Source organism: Oncorhynchus mykiss, chromosome 10, assembly GCF_013265735.2.
Source record: "Oncorhynchus mykiss isolate Arlee chromosome 10, USDA_OmykA_1.1, whole genome shotgun sequence".
In the NCBI taxonomy this organism is placed as follows: Eukaryota; Metazoa; Chordata; class Actinopteri; order Salmoniformes; family Salmonidae; genus Oncorhynchus; species Oncorhynchus mykiss.
The window spans coordinates 64,291,166-64,315,126 of record NC_048574.1 but is presented as its reverse complement, the minus strand read 5'-3'; the positions used below and the strand labels follow the sequence as shown (position 1 = coordinate 64,315,126).

General features: G+C 44.5%; 1 protein-coding gene across 11 annotated transcripts in view; it reads left to right on the top strand.

Moving 5' to 3' along the window:
* LOC110533185 (teneurin-3) overlaps positions 1-10,628 on the top strand; it is a 410,089-nt gene extending 399,461 nt beyond the window's left edge. For all 11 annotated transcript variants that reach the window (XM_036933606.1, XM_036933607.1, XM_036933605.1 and 8 more), the window contains 5 exons: positions 110-618; positions 862-1,141; positions 1,304-1,571; positions 3,890-4,020; positions 5,266-10,628. In XM_036933606.1, the coding sequence (XP_036789501.1) occupies positions 110-618; positions 862-1,141; positions 1,304-1,571; positions 3,890-4,020; positions 5,266-6,021 (1,944 nt within the window). In that variant the 3' untranslated portion in view covers positions 6,022-10,628. The remainder of the gene's footprint in view (positions 1-109; positions 619-861; positions 1,142-1,303; positions 1,572-3,889; positions 4,021-5,265) is intronic.
* Positions 10,629-23,961: the final 13,333 nt, after the last annotated feature.

Below are 23,961 nucleotides of genomic sequence, written 5' to 3'. Positions count from 1 at the left end.
ATTTATATCTTTATTCGCTTTTTTTCTCTCACACATTTCATTATTTTACTAAAAGAGTGTTTGTGATTTAAATGCTCTTTAATTAAATAAAGTTTGATTTGATTTGAAGGTGGAACAATTCGGAAAGTTCGGTGTGATCTACTACGACATCAACCAGATCATCTCCACGGCCGTCATGACCTACACCAAGCACTTCGACGTCCATGGGCGGATCAAGGAGATCCAGTACGAGATCTTCAGATCCCTCATGTACTGGATCACCATCCAGTATGACAACATGGGCCGGGTAACCAAACGCGAGATCAAGATCGGACCGTTCGCCAACACGACCAAGTATGGTTACGAGTACGACGTGGACGGTCAGCTCCAGACGGTCTACCTCAACGAGAAGATGATGTGGCGCTACAACTACGACCTGAACGGCAACCTCCACCTGCTCAACCCGGGTAACAGCGCCCGGCTCACCCCGCTACGCTACGACCTCCGAGACCGCATCACGCGGCTCGGGGACGTCCAGTACCGGTTGGACGATGACGGGTTCCTGAGACAGAGAGGAGCTGAGATCTTTGAGTACAACTCCAAGGGCCTTCTGGAACGCGTCTACAGCAAAGGCAACAGGTTAGTTGGACGATTGGTGACCGTACCGGACTGTACCATCCATACCCCACTGTAAACATACACCCAACTTGGATTTAATTTGTATTGTGTTGTTTGCTGATAATTATTGTATGTTTTAAATGTCTAAATTGCTTCAAATAATTCATCCTTCACTGCTATTAATACTCTGTAATGTTTCCTAATTGTAAAATCTCTCTCCCTCCCTCCCTCCCTCCCTCCCTCCCTCCCTCCCTCCCCCAACAGTTGGACCATCCAGTACCGCTATGACGGGTTGGGCCGCCGTGTGGCCTCCAGAACCAGCCTAGGCCAGCACCTGCAGTTCTTCTATGCAGACCTGAACTACCCGACCAGGATCACTCACGTCTACAACCACAGCAGCTCAGAGATCACGTCTCTCTACTACGACCTGCAGGGACACCTCTTCGCCATGGAGATCAGTAGCGGAGAGGAGTTCTATATCGCCTGTGACAACACCGGAACCCCTCTAGCAGTGTTCAGTAGTAATGGGCTTCTTCTGAAGCAGGTAAGGTTTCAGACCAGTTGGAAAGGCCTCATGTACAGTCCCCGATCCTCTATGTGTTGTTAGGATTAAATCGAATAAAAGCTAGTCTAAATCTAAAAGTATGTAAATCTACATATCCAGCGAGGTGATCGTTATTCAATGTGTTTCATGATTCTTTTCCAGGTGCAGTACACAGCCTACGGCGAGGTCTACTTCGACTCCAACCCTGACTTTGTCCTGGTGATCGGCTTCCACGGGGGTCTCTACGATCCTTTGACGCGCCTGCTGCATTTCGGGGACCGGGACTATGACATCCCGGCAGGGCGCTGGACCACCCCAGACATCGGGACGTGGACGAGAGTCGGGAAAGACCCGGCGCCGTTCAACCTGTACATGTTCCGGAACAACAACCCTGTCAGCAAAGTTCACGAGGTCAAGGAGTACGTCACAGGTGGGAGACGGTGAATTCACTCTAGTTGACTGCTTGTAGCTTTATGTAAGACATGAACCTTCCTGATGGTTTATAGAAGAACGAGTATGTCACAAATGGAGTACATCACAGATAAGAGGCTGTGATGCGACCTATAATGCACTCTGATTTACTCCCTATAGCTTAGCCAAGCAGATACAAACCAATGTACTGCAATGCACAGAACCATGGTCTCATTATATTTGTCTGGCACCTTGCCATGTAGAACGGTAAGGCCTGTTATGGCAATACAGTAGGGACACGTTGTCATTGCATGATGACCATAGATAAACAGTCTATTGTGAATAGACTATTAGTATGAATATTTTATGGCTGTGAACTTTAATAATTGTCTAGCGGTGGCATATCACCTCATTGCTATGCATCACCATGATATTGCTATTGTTTTCAGCAGTTACCCTTTCCACATGATTATAGTTCTGGCTAAACATGAAAGGTATGACTCGAAATTACTATTTTCCCCTCGGGACATTCCAGTTTGTCCTATCCTAATCTGAAACATTGGGACATCAAATCAAATCAAATGTATTTATATAGCCCTTCGTACATCAGCTGATATCTCAAAGTGCTGTACAGAAACCCAGCCTAAAACCCCAAACAGCAAGCAATGCAGTGTAGAAGCACGGTGGCTAGGAAAAACTCCCTAGAAAGGCCAAAACCTAGGAAGAAACCTAGAGAGGAACCAGGCTATGAGGGCTGGCCAGTCCTCTTCTGGTTGTGCCGGGTGGAGATTATAACAGAACATGGCCAAGATGTTCAAATGTTCATAAATGACCAGCATGGTCAAATAATAATAATCACAGTAGTTGTCGAGGATGTAGCAAGTCAGCACCTCAGGAGTAAATGTCAGTTGGCTTTTCATAGCCGATCATTAAAAGTATCTCTACCACTCCTGCTGTCTCTAGAGAGTTAAAAACAGCAGGTCTTGGACAGGTAGCACTTCCGGTGAACAGGTCAGGATTCCATAGCCGCAGGCAGAACAGTTGAAACTGGAGCAGCAGCACGTTCAGGTGGACTGGGGACAGCAAGGAGTCATCATGCCCGGTAGTCCTGAGGCATGGTCCTAGGGCTCAGGCCCTCCGAGAGAGAGAAAGAAAGAGAGAATTAGAGGGAGCATACTTAAATTCACACAGGACACCGGATAAGACAGGAGAAGTACTCCAGATATAACAAACTGACCCTAGCCCCCCGACACATAAACTACTGCAGCATAAATACTGGAGGCTGAGACAGGAGGGGTCAAGAGACACTGTGGCCCCATCCGAAGATACCCCCGGACAGTGCTAAACAGGAAGGATATAACCCCACCCACTTTGCCAAAGCACAGCCCCCACACCACTAGAGGGATATCTTCAACCACCAACTTACCATCCTGAGACAAGGCAGAGTATAGCCCACAAAGATCTCCGCCACGGCACAACCCAAGGGGGGGCGCCAACCCAGACAGGAAGATCACATCAGTGACTCAACCCACTCAAGTGACGCACCCCTCCTAGGGACTGCATGAAAGAGCACCAGTAAGCCAGTGACTCATGGGGTTAGAGGCAGAGAATCCCAGTGGAAAGAGGGGAACCGGCCAGGCAGAGACTGCAAGGGCGTTTCGTTGCTCCAGAGCCTTTCCGTTCACCTTCACACTCCTGGGCCAGACTACACTCAATCATATGACCCACTAAAGAGATGAGTCTTCAGTAAAGACTTAAAGGTTGAGACCGAGTTTGCGTCTCTTACATGGGTAGGCAGACCATTCCATAAAAATGGAGCTCTATAGGAGAAAGCCCTGCCTCCAGCTGTTTGCTTAGAAATTCTAGGGACAATTAGGAGGCCTGCGTCTTGTGACCGTAGCGTACGTGTAGGTATGTACGGCAGGACCAAATCAGAGAGATAGGTAGGAGCAAGTCCATGTGATGCTTTGTAGGTTAGCAGTAAAACCTTGAAATCAGCCCTTGCCTTAACAGGAAGCCAGTGTAGGGAGGCTAGCACTGGAGTAATATGATTTTTAAAAATTGTTATAGTCAGGATTCTAGCAGCCGTATTTAGTGCTTTATCCGGGTAGCCGGAAAGTAGAGCATTGCAGTAGTCTAACCGAGAAGTAACAAATGCATGGATTTGCATCATTTTTGGACAGAAAGTTTCAAATTTTTGCAATGTTACGTTGATGGAAAAAAGCTGTCCTTGAAACAGTCTTGATATGTACGTCAAAAGAGAGATCAGGGACATAATATCCCTCAGGGGCCTATTCTCGCATGGTCACAATGTAATTCACTTTTCCATGGTTACAGATGTCAATATCTGGCTGGTGACGTTTGGGTTCCACCTTCACAACGCCATCCCCGGGTTCCCCATCCCCAAGTTTGACCTCACACAGCCGTCCCTGGAGATGAAGAAGAGCCAGCTCTGGGACGACCTGCCGGTATGTAGTATCCCTCCGCCTTCCTACCTCCCTCCTTCCACCCATCCATCCTTCCCTATCCCTCCCTTCCGCTTACTTACTCTATATCGCCGGTATCGTACTATCTGCCTCTCTCTGGGGTTAATTTATCCTCTATCTCCACTGTCATATCCCTCCGCCTCATTCTGGTTTATTACAATATCCCGGTATGACGTATGCCTCCGCCTTCCTCCCTCTAGTCTAGTTTATTTACCCTATCTCTACTGTCATATCCCTCCACCTCTCTCTGGGATTTATTAACCTTAGCTTGTTATCTCCACTCTCATTTCCGTACTGTGGTTGTACTGAGAAACTGAACCTACGACCACAATCTCACAGCACAGCTGGCTGGAAGACCAACCAACCCACCGTGTTGATTTAGCTTGTTAAGACACACTGCCAGGGAAGAAGAGACAAACAACGTTCAGGGTGGTCCACAGTTCACCCATGGCTACAAAGTACAGAGAAGTCACAGACACACACACAGACACACACACAGACACACACACATACACACCAATTATACCGCAGCTGAATCATCCTCTGGTTTGTCTTTAAATAAAGTCATTATACACACGTATTTGAAGTGCAAATGAGTCCCTTATTGGTTTAACTACGTTGCCATGACTGTCGCTTCTTCTTCTTCTCTCTGTGTGAAATGAACAAGCTATGCTGTTGCTCCTCCCAAACCCAACAATCCCATATTTCTTTAAAAAAAACTAAGCTTGGATCTTGGGGTTGGGGTTTTTCTCATAACAAACTAACAAAGTTCTCCCTGTGATCCTTTTTCTTGCTAAAACAATATTCCGTGTTTTGTCTCCATATAAATTGGACATTTCTAGAAGAAAGGGAACCTCTGAATGACTGAAGCTGGAGCACTTCTTCACCCTGTCAGGCTGGGATTTGGTTTCATATTGTCCCTTGTTTTTTGGAGAATCATTTTGTTTTTCTTGAGATAACACAGTACTAGGGGAATAGCCACCCACTGGGCACAGACGTCAATTCAACATCTATTCTACGTTGATTCAACATAATTTCATTGAAATGACGTGGAAACAACGTGGATTTAACCACAGTGTGCCCAGTGGGTAAAGAAACACAACAGGCTTTACAAACTGAACAACCCCATAGAAGTGTTCGTTAAGGAGAGAGAGTTCTGATTTGATATCTGTGTAACTTAGACGTTTCTCTCTCTCCTCCCTCTCTTCTCTCCCTTCTCTGACTCAGTCCATCTCGGGGGTGCAACAGGAAGTGACCCGGCAAGCCAAGGCTTTCCTGTCCTTTGAGAGGATGCCGGAGATCCAGCTGAGCCGCCGGCACTCCAACCGGGAGAAACCCTGGCTGTGGTTCGCCACCGCCAAGTCGCTGATCGGTAAGGGTGTCATGTTGGCGGTGACGCAGGGCCGTGTGGTCACCAACGCTCTGAACATCGCCAACGAGGACTGCATCAAGGTCGCCGCCGTCCTCAACAATGCGTTCTACCTGGAGGACCTGCACTTCACGGTGGAGGGACGCGACACGCACTACTTCATCAAGACCAGCCTCCCGGAGAGCGACCTGGGAGCGCTGAGGCTGACAAGCGGGAGGAAGTCGCTGGAGAACGGAGTCAACGTGACTGTGTCCCAGTCCACCACCGTGGTGAACGGCAGGACTCGGCGCTTCGCCGATGTGGAGCTGCAGTATGGCGCACTGGCGCTCCACGTGCGTTACGGCATGACTCTGGACGAGGAGAAGGCGCGTGTTCTGGAGCAGGCCAGGCAGAAGGCGTTGGCGAGTGCCTGGTCCAGGGAGCAACAACGGGTGAGGGAGGGGGAGGAGGGGGTGAGGCTGTGGACGGAGGGGGAGAAGAGGCAGCTGCTGAGCGGAGGGAAGGTGCTGGGCTACGATGGGTACTACGTCCTCTCCATAGAGCAGTACCCCGAGCTAGCAGACTCCGCTAACAACATCCAGTTCCTCAGGCAGAGCGAAATAGGGAAGAGGTAACAGACAGAATCCTCGGCACTGGCCGCCAAAGAGACTACCCCCTCCAAATCCTGCCCCCCAACCTCCCTCGCCTCCCCTCTTTTCTCTAAAAAGGGGGAAAGTCCAGGCTAGTGCTGTGTTTAGCGCCGCCTAGCTGAAACAAACACAGTAAAATGTAGAAATATCTCAAACTGAACTAAACCTAATACTACCACTGTGGGACGGCTCCAACTGACGCAGATGTTTGTCCCGTGCTATACAGCGTTGAATGGACTGTGGACTCTCTTGAAAAGAGAGGGAAAAAAAGTCAGAACTCAGTTTTGTGAAAGGAAAAAAAGTTGTTGTTTTTTAAATCGACTTCCTGCTATTTGCTTTCGGAAAAAATATTTTAAAAAGGAAGAAAAAATGTGTTTACATACGCATACCACTACAACACGTCTGGACTAATAGAAAAAAAGCCTTCTGGTTTCTTACAAAGGACAACGTCTATAATCTGATTCTACATCCTGACGACTGACCTTTGATTGACCTTTGTGTACTGAAAAGGGTAGTATTGTTGTTCGCAGCAGGACCATGGTGGCATCAAAAGACAGTCAAAACAGTCACTTGTTGAAACCACTTGCTTGTTCTCCTGCTTTTCTTTCTAAAAGGGACAAAACGGCGCCCACCAAGTGACTTCTTTACCAATACTAGATCAAAGTGGGACGTTTTGGGAATCGGGAGGGTGTGTGTGTGTGTGTGTGTGTGTGTGTGTGTGTGTGTGTGTGTGTGTGTGTGTGTGTGTGTGTGTGTGTGTGTACAATGGAGACAATTTGTGTGTGTGTATGTACAATGGAGACAATTTGTGTGTGTGTATGTATGGAGGAAGTTAATCAATGAAATGAAATGAAAGAATCATATCCAACCAATCTTTTGAAAAACAATGTGAGACAGTATCTTTATGGATTTTTTTATTAAGATGAAAAATTCCAAACTTATCCGTACATCAATATTAGCCTCTTAGAGAAAGTAATTTATGTACAGTGTTTATACATTTAAAAAAATAAAATCGTAAAAAATATGATTTTTTTTTTCCTTCGTCATACGTTACTGTTTATGCTCTTCATGAAGTTTTCAATATTTTATCCTATTATAATTCATGGTAATGCTTATTGAAATAACATTTGAAAAAATCAACCCTACTGTATTATTGATTTCTGCATTGAGAATATTCCAAGTAGGGTTTTTAATTTTGTTTTGTTTTGGCACTTATATTTTGTATTAGAAAAGTGTCAGTTGAATGGTCGATGTCAGTCAGACAACCATATGTCTTAGGAAATACTAGACTACTACTATGAAGAGCAGGAGAATAGTTTGGCTATGCGGTACGGTAGTATATCCTGCCTTGTGGAAATAGCCTTTCAACCTTAAGTCCTTTTGAGTAGGACACAAGGAAGGGCCACTTGTCCTTCTTCAGCTAGAGGGTTTGAAAACAAAACCCCTTGGTTGTCTTACCTAGATATTATTTCTGCTTTTCCTATAACAAAACCATGCTCTTTCTTAGATCTCAGCTCAAACGAGAAGGCTTCTCGTAATCACTATTAAGGATGGAAAATTCCAGAAACTTGGAAGATCCAATTGGGATTTATGAAAAACCTGGTAATTTTGGGATCGTTTCCAGAATTTTCCAGTCCTAACCACTATAGTTCTTTGCTCTTTCTCTACCTACTTTAGGAAGAGCTTAACTCATCAATAAAATGTATTTATAAAGCCCTTCTTACATCAGCTGATGTCACAAAGTGCTGCACAGAAACCCAGTCTAAAACCCCAAAACAGCAAGCAGTGCAGGTGGCTAGGAAAAACTAATGTTCCTTGTACCAGCACAGAGAGCACAGATATGACTGCAGCAGTGAGAACTGAACAGAACCAAATACGAGCCTCTTGACTTGAACAGAAACAACACCACCATAATCCAAGGGACCATTTAACATCATGCTCGTAAATGTATTCCTCCAACTTCACTTCTTTTATCCTAAACATGGCTAAAATCAAGTGCAAACACAATCACATCAAACGGTTCATTAGATAGAGCAAAGGGCAGAGTTTAGCTCAAGTTCCGGAGGGGAAAAGAGCGAGAGAATAAACCTGGCAAAAGCCTACAAACGGCTCTATGTGCACTCTGGGTAATCTTTCCGACATAACCTAAATGGCTAGTGAGTGTAATGTAAAGGAGTTGCCAGGGTGATGAACATGTCATCAGCACTATGAACTAACTCTCCCTACTCATCTCTCTGCCTGAGGGGGATAACACACATATTCACCCACAGAAAGAGAAATAAACGTTTTTTTAACACCAAACTATGACCATTTCAAAGATTTGAGTTGTTGTGATGATCTGAACCACACTTGAGGAAACTTAGCCAGTCACACGAACACTACATCCCCAGGAGCCCAAACGCGTTTTTCCTCATGAATGTTGTTCTGGAGGCATCTCTGCAGAGTGGTCACTAGCTGGCTCAGTCATAACATTAACACTAACCTTAACCACACTACTAACCCTAATGCCTAATCCTATCCTTGAAGTAAGACCAAAAATCAAATTTTAGTTTTCATGGATTTTTCCAATATAGCCAACTTTGACTTTCCAGCGGGTCTAAGGGGAAATCGCTCAGTTCTGCCTCTAGGATAAGACTCGTGAAAATAAGCGTCAGCCTGCTACCCAAACAGAAGATTACAGCACCCTTCCTCAGATGTTTCTCATGTTTCCATGTTGCTTTTTCAGTCAATGTGACCGCCTCATACAGTAGTTCAAATCTGTTTCTTTTGTAAACAGTTTGTAAAAAAGACTTAGCGAATGAGAAAGTATTGTTTTTTTGCTTTATGATTTTTTACACACACACATATATATATATATATATATATATATATCAATCATTGAATTGTATTGCCGAGCTTATTTTTCTATTCATGTGTGTGACAAGGTGGACAGAAGGTGGAAGGACTTATAGTCCCAGGTTGTTTGTGTGTTGATTTGACTATGTTGTTGTCGGATTTTCTCTGGTGTTATTGGTTGGTCTTGGTCTGTACCATGTGCCATTTATTCTGCAGGGGGAGTCAAAGTTGATCCTACCCCTGCTGTATCACATTGCTACTATGATGCCCCCCTCTCCCCCATCGTCAGCCGAAAGTGCAGTAGCCCAGCCACATACAGTGGCTGAAGACCAGGACTCAACATACTGAGTTTTCCTTTTGACTTGGCTGATCTCTCAAAATAACACTTCCCCCAAAATTAGACAAACATACACTTTTAGTGCTGTTCTGTTTTACTAAGTAGAATGTGCCAGTCTAGCAATGTGTCAGACACCTATTGGAGCGGACACACACGTGCTAGAAGGAGGGGAGCATTTGGTGTTTCGGGCCTGAAAAGGGGTCATCCCACAAACATGCAGGAAGCAGTGTGTTCTGGGTATTGTTTGCATGCTTACAAAGTAAAACCCCCTTCCATCCGTCAGTCATTGTTTCCCATCCATGTTAGAACAGACATTTACATATCTACATGGTTAAATGCTTCTGTATTATATTGCACTACAATGTAACAGCGTTATTGCTTAATGCCTAGTCCATATAATAACCTTAAAGTGCTGGTCGATGCCAGGTCATAACCTTTATGTCTGGGCTCCAGGTAGAAGCTTCCCCTTAGGCACAGATCTAGGATCAGCCTCCAACTCCAATCCTACTTAACCATTATGGGGTAAAATACAAAACTGGCCTTAGATCAGTGTCTCTAAAGGCATCATACCTACCTTCCGCTTTGTCTGAAGATGGTGATTAGGTAGAGGAATTTCCTTTCTCAAAGAACTTCCTGACTTTAGCAGGAGAGGCTCATGGGATCGGTACCACTGCTGACCGTAACGCTGAGTCATGCACCAGCGTCGCTATAAATATTATATTACCGCCATTTTGGAGAATGATGTCTATAGTGATGTCACCACTAGCACCACCACAGCCACCTCTCTCACCCTATCACAAAAAACACACATCTGTTCTGCGGTGTCACACAGTTTACAGACCTGAAGGGACAGCAAACACGGCGACGTTGAGACAACGTCGTGTGGTGGTTGTGTGTTCGCTGGGCGTCTTCTGTATTGTGTGGTGATGAGAATTTGAGCAAAGAAAATGTGTATTTTTATTTTTGTTAATTAAGACCCTGTTGTCCAGAGTCACAGGTTAGCTGATGTTTTGGGTTTGGAGATTGAGGGAATTTGATAAAGATTTTTCTATGTATTTTGTCATTTGTTTTCGTTCTCTGCTAAATGAAACAGATGGGCGAAAAGGGATTTTAATTGTTCAGTCAGTCCTCTCTTTGTAAAGGTACAACATATCTTTTTAATTTATTCAGAGATTTGTTCATTTTTTCAATTTTTTCACTTTCTTTCAATCGACATCCTCCGCGAAAGTTTCATCATAACGATGTTGTTTTTATATAAACAAACATTGCTGTTTTAGAGTGCAATTAAAGTGCAATTTTAATGTAAGTTCCCGAAAGGTCATTTCCGGGGATGCAATCCCTTTTATCTCCCAGATGTTAAAGATCCAACAGAGATCAATCATGATAACAATAAACATGTCATACTGTGAAGGTTTCCGAAGCTCTGCTTGAACTGCTCTTTATTTACTCTCAACGTACTGGATCCACACACACACGCACACGCACGCACGCACGCACGTACGCACACACACACACACACACACACACACACTGTTCCTAACGTGTTTTTTGTTTGCCGCACCATTCTCTGTAAAAAAAAATGTTAAAAAAACCTAGTCACTGTCGTGCGTGAAGAGCCCAGGAGGCCGGACGTACTGGAACCGGCGTGCCTGCTTTATATAGCAAGCCACGGTCACGTGACTCAATGTCTGTAGGAGCGAACCATTTTGATGAACGGGAGGGTGTACCTGATAAACTGGCCACTGAGTGTATATATTCATCAGTGTTATATCATTTACTGTTGGTTGCACAACATTTATTTCTAGTGTTGGTGGTACCACTGAGACAAAGCTCTTTCTCAATGGCGAACGTGCATAAAGATGGCAGAACTCAGATTTGACGTTTGGCACTATCCACTGAGTTTTAAAACTACAGTGTGTAATATGGTTCAATGTGCCAATTAATCAACAGAGTTTTATACATTTTGGGGTGTTGAAGCTGAAATTTGAGTCATGTATGCTGTGTTAAATACCGTACAAAAAAGTATAACAGAGAGCAATGTACAGTATGGTGAACTTAGCAGAACGAGGAACTTGTAAGTGCATGGGGGCCGCCATCTTTATGCACCTCCTGTAATGGATCTCGTCCTCCTCTTCTGAGGAGGAGTAGCGAGAAGGATCGGAGGACCAATGCACAGCGTGGTAAGTGCCCATAATGTTTAATCAAACAAAACAGAACACTGGAACAAAACAATAAACGTGAATAAACGAAACAGTCCCGTGTGGTAACAAACACTGACACGGAAGACAAACACCCACAACTCAAAAGTGAAACCAGGCTACCAAAGTATGATTCTCAATCAGGGACAACGATTAATGACAGCTGCCTCTGATTGAGAACCATACTAGGCCGAACACAGAAATCCCAAATGATAGAAAAACGAACATAGACAACCCACCCAACTCACGCCCTGACCAGACTAAAACAAAGACATAACAAAGGAACTAAGGTCAGAACGTGACACCTCCGCTATTGCCTAAAAAGTCCTCTTCTGATTTTGAAAAACAAAAAATTGATCAGGTGAAAGCCAACCTAATGATGAGATTCCACCATATTGTTTTCACCTGTCAAGTCTTTTTCAATCAGTGCAGATGAACTGAAGATGGGCGAAGAGGACATATTTTTAAGCAATTGAGCCGTGTCTATTTATATGCATGATCTCCACCTAATCCTGAGCAAATGCATATACAAAGGTTTTATAAATGAGGCCCCTGGTGTGTGTGCGCATTCTCCAGCTGACCAGTAACATTCACTGAGGAAGTAAGTTCCCAGGACAAGCAACAACCTGCGGAGAGCCTGGGGTGCGTTCAGCAGGACCAAACGTTTCAAAACATTCAGATAGAAAAATGCTATGTTGAGCAAATATGCCTCTCTGACATGTAGAATGAAAGGAATCACGTCGGCTCAACGTTCGACAACGTCTGGCTACTGAACGGGATCCTGAGCTGTGTAGCCCTGATAGGTGAAGATGCCTTGGATCAATCATACACTTTTAGAAAAAAGGTTATTCGGCTGTCCCCATAGGAAAACTATTTTGGTTACAGGTAGAACCCTTTTGGAAAGGGTTCTTCATGGAACCCAAAAGGGTTCTACCTGGAACCAAAAAGGGTTCTCTATGGGGACAGCTTTAAAAACGTTTTTAGGTTCTAGATAGCACCTTTTCTTTCCTAAGAGTGTACAGTATGCCTTGGGACCTCAAGAAGAAGAGAAAGCCGGACAACCCTACCGGGTAGGAAACCTTATGACCAAGCAAGCAAACGCACTATAGGAACCCTTGACACCGATAAAACAGTAACTAAGGACTTTTTTTAAGGACTACGAAGGCCTAATGGTCTTGGAGGGATCATAATACAGAGTTGGAAGACAACCCTTCCAGGTAAGAGAGCGAGCATTCTAGTAGATGAAACATAAATACTCGTTTCCCCATTGACAACCATACAACCACCAAAACTGACTGCCCCACTGCCATAGGTGAAGTTGTCTTGACTTGGAGCAGTCATATATGCCTTGGGACCCCAAGAAGAAGGGGAAGAGTTTAGACAACTGCCAGGTAAGAGAGAAGACTGCAGATTGATTAGATGAATGATGAATATAGATTTTCCCCACTGTAGCTACTGAGGGAACCTGACAACCAAGGGACAAAAACTCTATAGCAACATACTCCTGGCAACTTCAGCCAGTAACTAAGCCAGCAACTTAGCCTCTCTGACAAGATCGTGTTTACTTGTTAGCTACCTACACAAATAGCTAGCTAGAACAAAGTGTTAATAGGATAAAAAAAATGCATTTAAAAAAATAAAAGTTGTCAAGCTGTCTGTCAACTGATTTAACTTGTAATATATGCTGGCTCCTTTCCTGTTACCAAATGTGTTACGGGGAACGTATACATTTCCCAAATGGACCTTCTCCAGTAACATACAGTATACATATGGAACACATGTAACCGTTTACTATTGCCCTTCCAGTTAGCCAGCAGCTAAGGACTTTTGTGTAGCTTTCTCTTTCGTTTCTCCTCCTGTTATTCGTATGCTAAAAGCTCTGACAAAGTGAACGCCTGTCTGTGAGAGAACCGCGGCCAACGACCTCTTAGCTCACGTCTGAGACAGAGCTAGACTGAATCCCAAATGGCACCCTATTCCCTATAATAAAGGGCCTATATGGTGTACTACTTTTGACCAGATCTAGGTCCTGGTCTAAAGTGATGCACTAAATAGGATGCCATTTAGGATGCAGGCTCACAGCCCCAGGAGCCTCCAGTCCACATCACTAGCACGGTCTCTGGTTTCACGGGTGTTTTTACGTCGCGTAGCGGAGCGATGCGCTCCGGTGACTTTGTTTTCAAAAGGCGAAAGCAGAGACGCCGACCGAGCGGCGTCCCCGACCACCGTGAAGCAACCGGTTGTACTGTGCTAGAGAGACACAGTGGTACAGTACAGGCCACTGGTGTTGTAGTCACACACACTAGCTTTCCCGTGCACACACACACACACACACACACTGACACTCTCTCTCAGACATGCAAGTCAGAGAGGTACACTCTTACTCTCTCTCCCACTCATTATCTCTCGCAAAACACAACGCACGCACGCACACACACACACACACACACATACTGTCCCTCTGTTGTAGTCTCTCAGTGCTGTAGAGAATATAATAGGTACTACTGGGAGGAAACAGACCCAACTCCAAGGCCGACGTGAACCTCATTAAACAATCCAACCCTGGTGAAATGGCTTTTCCAGACCTGGCCGTGTGTGTCATACCTCATGGTGCGCATCCCAATTGGCATCCTATTCCCTATTGTGACCAGAGCACTGTAGGCCCTGGTCTAAAGTAGTGTACTATAAGGGAATAGGGTGCCATTTGGGACACAGGCATAGTGCAGCGATCCCCCAGCCGTCATGTGAAACTACATCCATCTACCTTGTCATTTATTAGCCGGCTGTGAAGCATAAACCAAACCCACATGTTATTGTGTGTGTTAGACGCTTAGGGACGTTGGACGGGTTGGATGTTATGTTCCCCTCTCACCTGGTGTGTGTGTGTGTGTGTGTGTGTGTGTGTGTGTGTGTGTGTGTGTGTGTGTGTGTGTGTGTGTGTGTGTGTGTGTGTGTGTGTGTGTGTGTGTGTGTGTGTGTGTGTGTGTCTGACAGAAGAGCTATATTGTATTGACGACATGTACGACATACTTTCTCTTGTGGCTGAGCGTGGAGCCTCAAGGCTTCATATCAGCCAGGTTCAAGTGCCATTTGTTCTCTGTTTCTTTTCAAATAGTTTCCGCCCGTTTGATTGAGCTTATCACAAACACAAGATGTGCAGGGTTTGCACTTTAGGGGTTATTCCATTGGTTCTTTGAGACAGCGCAGTGAAGACCGGAGGAAACGGACGATCAATCTGTATCTGCATGGGAAGTAGAGTGTGACAGAAAGAAAGAAAGAAAGAAAGAAAGAAAGAAAGAAAGAAAGAAAGAAAGAAAGAAAGAAAGAAAGAAAGAAAGAAAGAAAGAAAGAAAGAAAGGGACTTGGCTGGTCTGGTCTCGGGAGGGAGATGGAGGGATGGACAGAGTGAAGGAGGGAGGTAGAGAGTCACAGACAGAAATAAAAGGATGAGGGAGAAAGGGAAGGAGAGACGGAGGGAGGGAGAGAGAGGAGAGAAAAGAAAACAGATTAGCATAATGCAGTCACAATTGTTTATTCCAGCTCAAGGGGACTGACTGGAGCCCAGCCAGGTACACTGAGTCAATAGAAACAGACCTGACACACACACACACATACACACACACACACTAGGATGTGACTCAAAGATAGACACACGCTAGCACAAACACACATACACACTAGATTAGAATATTCAGTTTGAGAGGTATTCAGACACACACTAGTATTGACACTTAGAGAGATTATGTAAAACACAAATCAGCATATGTATGTCTGAGGATACTCACTGTCTGCCTCTGCACTGCATAGAGAAACGCGGGTACAGACACATTAACACCCATGGTAGCTCTAGAGGACTTCAGGTTAATAGCCCTGCTGTGACACACACACACATACACACACACGTTCTCTCACAAAGATAGGTGTACACACAAACACACACAGCACAATCTTTATTTAGACTGTCAGACTGCTAGTGAGGCGTTTTGCTTGATCTCCATAATTCAATTTCACAAGTGTCACGTTGTGTCACTTTTATGTGGCTCTGCTACACACACACACACACACACACACAGGACCTGGTTGGGTTTAATCATTGTTGTGGACTGTCTGTGGCATTTTCTAAATCACAACCGTACTGTAGCGGAGAAGAGGAGGAGAGGAAGAGCAGGAAACAGGCATGTCTGATTCACCTCTGTGCTCTGAGCTGTAATTGATTAAATGTCACCGGTCTCTTTAGGTGATGCATATTTATTTTAATTTATGTGCAAAAACCACGACTGCTTCTTCTTCTACCTCAGTAATAATATTCTATCTCCTGTTCATCTCTCCAGGTGGGTGGTTCTGTGATGGAAATATTTATCTCTTGATATGTGCTCACATCAGCAGTTCATCAGAGGTCTGTTCAATACGGTTCCAGGTAGGTTTTTTTGATGAAATCATGAGTTACTTAAATAAATTCTGAGCGGGTGTTGAATAGGACTTAAACATAATTCATTATTTCGAGTCTAAGACGTTGGAGGAGAGGGGGGTTCTGAGCTGACATTTGGAAAGGTTTTAAGATGCTCGTGCTATGGATCATTTAGCTATTTTATTTAGATTTTTAGGACCCCGATAGGTATAAAAATGAAAATAATGTTTTTCAATAAATATTAAGTTTGACATTTACTACTAAACCCAATAGAAACATATTGAATAACACATTCATCAATGGCAAACAGGACAGTCAAAAAATCAACCATGAGCAACAAGGATTTTATGTGTCTGTCCTAAATCTAGGACATGTAAAACAAAAACTCAGGAATTGTATATCTGTTTTTTTTTTTTTTTACACATATTTAACCACTTTTTTTTTTATTTAAGCACAAACGTACCTTCATAGAGCAAAACAGATAACACCACCGTGTTCGTGGGAATTTCCTCTTTCCACATTTGGGGTCCCATTAGTGTGTAGCCAAAATGGTTCAGACGCTACTGTACCAAACAGAAGTTGGCACATCAACGGTACCGACTTCACACGTGTCTCCTGTCACCTGTAGAGCAAAACAGAGAACACCACCGTGTTCGTGAGAGTCTCCCCTTTCCATATAGTGGTCATAATAGTGGTATGACAAACACAGCTCTGCCACCTTTCACTGCAGATGCAGTGCGACACAGACGGATGCAGTGCGACACAGACGGATGCAGTGCGACACAGACGGATGCAGTGCGACAAAGACGGATGCAGTGCGACACAGACGGATGCAGTGCGACACAGACGGATGCAGTGCGACACAGACGGATGCAGTGCGACACAGACGGATGCAGTGCGACACAGACGGATTCAGTGCGACACAGACGGATGCAGTGCGACACAGACGGATGCAGTGCGACACAGACGGATGCAGTGCGACACAGACGGATGCAGTGCGACACATACGGATGCAGTGCGACACAGATGGATGCAGTGCGACACAGACGGATGCAGTGCGACACAGACGGATGCAGTGCGACACAGACGGATGCAGTGCGACACAGACGGATGCAGTGCGACACAGACGGATGCAGTGCGACACAGATGGATGTGGTGGATTGAGACGTGTCCATTGCAAAAAAACAGCTCTAGTTTAAACTGCCAGATTTTGATGTGGATTTCTGTATTATGTAACTAAGATTGACGCAGCGGTGTGTCAATCGACTCTAGGGGGTTAAACCATCAAACCTTGGTATTGGGTATAAATAGATTAATTCTGTGAGGCAATATGCTGGCATTGGTGACTGTTCAACAACAAATCCATCAGCTCCCTGTTCTGGCTTTGAACCGAGCCAAGGAGGGACTTTGCTCGCATTTACCCGAGACAAAGTCACTCTATTTGTCACAGAAGAATACTTGTCCCCCTCTTTGTCACGTTTCGTCTACCATTTGAATGTTTTGCTAGCTTGGATAAGCTAGACTGAACGCTGTGCTCACAATGGCTTGAGTCAAAATAGTTTAACCTGGCTAGCCTTTAACATCTCTATCGAGAAACTCGGCTCTCTTTGTCTATGAAGTGTTGCTGATAAATGCACCCTTGCTTGTGGAGGGAGACTGGGGTGAGTCGATCATTTAAAAAAGGCAAAGGTAATGACTCGGCAGTCCTTTTCATTATCCTCCCCAGTCCCCTTGGAGTTGGCAACAAGCCAGAGTCGATGGGTGGCGGGTGGTGCTCTTGTCCAGAAACTCTTAGTTTGTGACACCAGGAAGATTAAAGTGTTTTTCTTGTAAGGCTCAGACCAGCTAAGCTTGATGATGTTTGCGCCGGCACGGACAACCCATTTCAGAGGCCTGGCAGTGAAGCTTGGGCTTTTTTGGCTGGCCGTAATGTTCTGTTCTCTTCTTCCATTCTTCCGTCTGTCTCTCACTCTCCCCTTCTTTGGCCCTCTCTCTCGGTCTCTCTCTCGGTCCCTCTGTCTCTTTCTCTCTTAGTCCCCCTTGCTCTCTCTCTCTCTCGCTCTGTCCCTCTCTCTCAAATCCTGGTCATCGTTATATTGATGTATTTGTTTGGGCCTGTAGTTTAGATACATCTAACCACATTTTGGGGATGATTCTGTCTGTTCATGTGTGTTCATTGTCAGTCCACACCTAACCTGCTTCCAATCAACAACCTCAGCAACCTTTTAGTCTACACGTGGAGTAAATGGGCTGAGGCCTTCAAGGCCCAATAGATCTCTTTCGCTCGGAAACGGACACAGCCACAGTAGCATCTAGCCATGACTTTGATTGAATTGACTAATTAAGTCGTAAAACACATACTTAGCAGTGATTTATCGATGCGTCTCACACTACATTGAGTAAACTGCCTGTCTGTGGGGGGGGGGGGGGGGGGGGGCACGGTAACGTTCTACATGGCTCATTCTAGAACCATTAGTTACCATGAGAAATTAGATCCCCAGAGCTACAGTATATAGAGGAGGACTGCTGAGTAAGGCGGTACTGCTACTGTTCCGGCTGCTGAGAATAGAGACGCATGCAGGCACGTTCAAGCACACCATTTGATCAGGTTATCATGTTAAAAGAGAGGGGCCACATTTGTCATAGTGTTAAAGCACTAGTTTAAAGCAAGTGGGGCATTAATAAAATGAGAAATCTAAATGGCTATACAACACATAGGCCTTTTTCCTCTCTGTCTCTCTCTCGCTCACAATTCAATTCAAGGGGCTTTATTGGCATGAGAAATATATGTTTACATTGGCAAAGCAAGTGAAATAGATCATAAAAATTGAACAGTAAACATTACACTGAAAAAGTTCCGAAAGAATAAAGACATTTCAAATGTCATTATGTCTATAGACAGTTGAAGTCAGAAGTGTACATACACTTTAGCCAAATACATTTAAACTCAGTTTTTCCCAATTCCTAAATTTAATCCTAATAAAAATGTCCCTGTCTTAGGTCAGTTAGGATCACCACTTTATTTGAAGAATGTGAAATGTCAGAATAATAGTAGTGATTTATTTCAGCTTTTATTTCTTTCATCACATTCCCAGTGGGCCAGACATTTACATACACTCAATTAGTATTTGGTAGCATTGCCATTAAATTGTTTAACTTGGGTCAAACGTTTCGTGTAGCCTTGCACAAGCTTCCCACAATAAGTTGGGTGAATTTTGGCCCATTCCTCCTGACAGAGCTGGTGTAACCGAGTCAGGTTTGTAGGCCTCCTTGCTAGCACACGCCTTTTCAGTTCTGCCCACAAATGTTCAATGGGATTGAGGTCAGGGCTTTGTGATGGCCACTCTAATACCTTGACTTTGTTGTCCTTAAGCCATTTTGCAACAACTTTGGAAGTATGCGTGGGGTCATTGTCCATTTGGAAGAGCCATTTGCGACCAAGCTTTAACTTCCTGGCTGATGTCTTGAGATGTTGCTTCAGTATATCCACATAATTTTCCTACCTCATGTTGCCATCTATTTTGTGAAGTGCACCAGTCCCTCCTGCAGCAAAGCACCCCCACAACATGATGTTGCCACCACTGTGCTTCATGGTTGAGATGGTGTTCTTCGGCTTGCAGGCATCCCCCTTTTTCCTCCAAACATCACGATGGTCATTATGGCCAAACAGTTCTCTTTTTGTTTCATCAGACCAGAGGACATTTCTCCAAAAAGTACGATCTTTGTTCCCATGTGCAGTTGCAAACCGTAGTCTGGCTTTTTATGGCGGTTTGGAGCAGTGGCTTCTTCCTTGCTGAGCGGCCTTTCAGGTTATGCCGATGTAGGACTCGTTTTACTGCGGATATAGATACTTTTGTACCCGTTTCCTCCAGGATCTTCACAAGGTCCTTTGCTGTTGCTCTGGGATTGATTTGCACTTTTCGCACCAAGGTACGTTCATCTCTAGGAGACAGCATCTCTTCCTGAGTGGTATGACGGCTGCGTGGTCCCACGGTGTTTATACTTGCGTACTATTGTTTGTACAGATGAACGTGGTACCTTCAGGCATTTGGAAATTGCTCCCAAGGATGAACCAGATTTGTGGAGGTCTACAATTATCTTTCTGAGGTCTTGGCTGATTTCTTTGGATTTTCCCATGATGTCAAGCAAAGAGGCACTGAGTTTGAAGGTAGGCCTTGAAATACATCCACAGGTACACCTCCAATTGACTCAAATGATGTCAATTAGCCTATCAGAAGCTTCTAAAGCCATGACATCATTTTCTGGAATTTTCTAAGCTGTTTAAAGGCAAAGTGAAATAATCTGTCTGTAAACAATTGTTGGAATAATTACTTGTCTCATGGACAAAGTAGATGTCCTAACCGACTTGCCAAAACTATAGTTTGTTAACAAGAAATGTGTGGCGTGGTTGAAAAACGAGTTTTAATGACCTAAGTGTATGTAAACTTCTGACTTCAACTGTACATATAATTTCTCTCGCTTTCTCTCTCTCTGTCACTCTCACTTTTTCTCTGTCTTTCGCTCTCTCTTTCTCATTCCCCCTCTCTCTCTTTCTTTCTCGTTCCCCTTCTCTCTCTCTTTCTGTTTTATTGACTATGCGTCTGGGCCTGCCAACTGGGATCTCTCACCATCACTCTCCCTTGTCAGGTCAATCTTAGCTGGTACAAATGTAGAACTTTCTCCGTTTTGTGTGTGTGTGTGTGTGTGTCACTTTCATTAGGTGTGTATCACTTTCATTAGGAAACCCAGAACGGGGAAAACAATCATAACACAACCGTTAGACTAAAAAACATCTTAAAGACTATGATTCCAGTCCGTAGGGGGAAATAGACTCACAACAATGACAAAAAGAACTATAGGATCTGACTGTATTGATGCATGATGTTTGCTCTTATTTCCCCGTGGGTTGTCCCGACTGGAAGTTTTGTAGTTTGAAGCAATTTTAAGGAAATCAATATGGTATATAACGCTGGGTCCCAACTGTAACCCACAAAGTTCCATGGTTCCTTAGAATGTTCAGTACATGGCCAAAAGTATGTGGACACACCTTCAAATGAGTGGATTCTGCTATTTCAGCCACACCCGCTGCTGACAGGTGTATAAAATTGTTAACACAGTCATGCGATCTCCGTAGACAAAAATTGGCAGTAGAATGGCCAGTACTCAAGAGCTCAGTGATTTTTTTTTTTAACGTCATAGGATGCCACCTTTCCAACAAGTTAGTTCATCAAATATCTGCCCTGCTAGAGCTGCCCTGGTCAACTGTAAGTGCTGTTATTGTGAAGTGGAATCTAGGAGCAACAACAGATCAGCCGCTTAATGGTAGGCCACACAAACTTACAGAACGGGACCGCTGAAGCGCGTAGTGCGTAAAAATGGTCTGTCCTTGGTTGCAACACTCACTTCCAAGTTCCAAACTGCCTCTGGAAGTAACGTCAGCACAATACCTATTTGTTGGGACCTTCATGAAATGGGTTTCCATGGCCGAGCAGCTGCACACAAGCCTAAGATCACCATGAGCAATGCCAAGCATCAACTGGTGTGATGTAAAGCTTGCTGCCATTGGAGCAGTGGAAATGCGTTCTCTGGAGTGATGATTGAAGCTTCACCATCTGACAGTCCGACGGACGAATCTGCGTTTTGCGGATGCCAGGAGAACGCTACCTGCCCCAATGCATAGTGCCAACTGTCAAGTTTGGTGGAGGAGGAATAATCATCTGGGGCTGTTTTTCATGATTCGTGATAGGCCTCTTAGTTCCAGTGAAGGGAAATCTTAACTCTACAGCATTCAATTACATTACAGAAGATTCTGTGCTTCCAACTTTGTGGCGACAGTTCTGTTTCAGCATGACAATGCCGCCGTGGACAAAGCAAGGTCCATACAGAAATGGTCGAGGTCGGTGTGGAAAACTTGACTGGCCTGCACAGAGCCCTGAACTTAACCCCATCGAACACCTTTGGGATGAATTGGAACCCAGACTGCGAGCCGGGCCTAATCGCCCAACATCACTACCCGACCTCACTAATGCTCTTGTAGCTGAATGGAAGCAAGTCCCCGCAGCAATGTTCCAACATCTAGTGGAAAGCCTTCCCAGAACAGTGGAGGTTGTTATAGCAGCAAAGGGGGGGACCAATTCCATATTTATGACCATGATTTTGGAATGAGATTTTTGTTGAGCAGGTGTCCACATAATTTTGGCCATGTAGTGTATAATTAGGCTGTGGGCCCCAGTCACTCCCCAGCCAAAACCCATAGTGGCTTCCTCGTTTACCTCGTTAGCATCAAATAGGTAGTGGGGTGTGTTAGGAAGGAAGGGGGACAACTAGGAGAAAGGCATCATAAATGCATGTGGTGTTTATTCATCTGGACATCATCTTTAGACTCTCATTTTCTAAGGCTGACTGGATTACTTGGGGTATCTTTTTCAGATAACATCCCTCTGTCGTGAATTTACTTTCCTTTTGGTGGCTTTAATGACTGAGCTGAACTAAGCATGTAAGATCAATCATTGTTCTTTGCTTCTGGTTTGTGCTTATTTGGGGGGGAGTTAAGGCTGAGAAACGGAGCCCCAAATCGGACATTGTCTCCATCAGAGGCCTCTGGTCTGGTCTTTAATGTCACATACAGCACCTCCTCAGTCTAATGGGTAACTCTCAATTTAACGACAGACCACTGTTCTAGCCCTGTAGGGGCATGTAATACGTGTGTGTGTGTGTGTGTGTTATTGTATAAGTTCCATTAGGAAACCCAAACAATCATAACACAACCATTAGACTAAAAAACATCTTAAAGACTATGATTCCAGTCCGTAGGGGGAAGTAGACTCACAACAATGACAAAAATAACTATAGGATCTGACTGTATTGATGCATGATGTTTGCTCTTATTTCCCCGTGGGTTGTCCCGACTGGAAGTTTTTTTTTATAGTTTGAAGCAATTTTAAGGGAATCAATATGATATACAACATTGGGTCCCTTGTTTCGTTTTTAACACCCCTGTGTCCCTCTGTGCGGTTTGGTTGCCTTGCTGGACTGGTGGAGGGGGATTATAGGTACATTAGCATTGATTTCAGAGGATGAGAAGAAACTATGTTACAGTTATCTGGGGATATTTTTTGCAGTGTTTGGTAGAGTTTAGGTTTGGCGTCCATCTTGCTTTGTTTGTTTACCATTCATTGATAGTTTACCATCCATGGGGTCTTGTCCTCTGAGGTGTTCTCTTTAATCTTTTAATGAGGGTGATGATAGAGCCAAGGCAACAGTGGAACACCGGACAATGTTTTTCCTGCGGCCAATTGGCAGGCCCTACTGATGTGAGAATTGATTCCAACATTGCCGTCTCATAATGAGCCGCTACTGGCATTGACCAAACAGGGTTCTAGGTTTGAGTGGCATGTCTTGATTTTTGGGACTAACTTTAACCCACAAATGTCCATGGTTCCTTAGAATGTTTAATTAGGCTGTGGGCCCCAGTCAATCCCCAGCCAAAACCCATAGTGGCTTCCTCGTTTACCTCGTTAGAGTCAAATAGGTAGTGGGGTGTGTCAGGAAGGAAGGGGGACAACTAGGAGAAATGCATCATAAATGCATGTGGTGTTATATTCACAGTTTATTCATCTGGACATCATGTTTAGACTCAGGCTGTTTTCTGAGGATGACTGGTTTACTTGGGGTATCTTTTTCAGATAACATCCCTCTTTCGTGAATTTACTTTTATTTTGATGACTTTACTGACTGAGTAGAACTAAACAGGTAAGCTCAATCTTGTATGGTTCTTTGCTTCTGGTTTGTGCTTATTTGGGGGGAAACGGAGCCCCAGGTTTGGCATTGTCTCTATCAGAGGCCTCTGGTCTTTAACTACAGCGTAATGTCACATACAGCACCTCCTCAGTCTAATGGGTAACTCTCAATGTAACGACAGACCACTGTTCTAGCCCTGTAGGGGCATGTAATACAGCTCTGTGTGTGTGTGTGTGTGTGTGTGTGTGAGAGAGATGACCAACGCACTAACCCTGTGAAGGCATGAAGTGCAGCGAGGCGATGATGGGTCTGGACAAATAGGTTTATCATTAGGTTTAGGAAGAAGGAAGTTCTAGGAGGGGACCATATTTCTACATTGAACTGTATGTGGCGGTGATTCAGTGAAA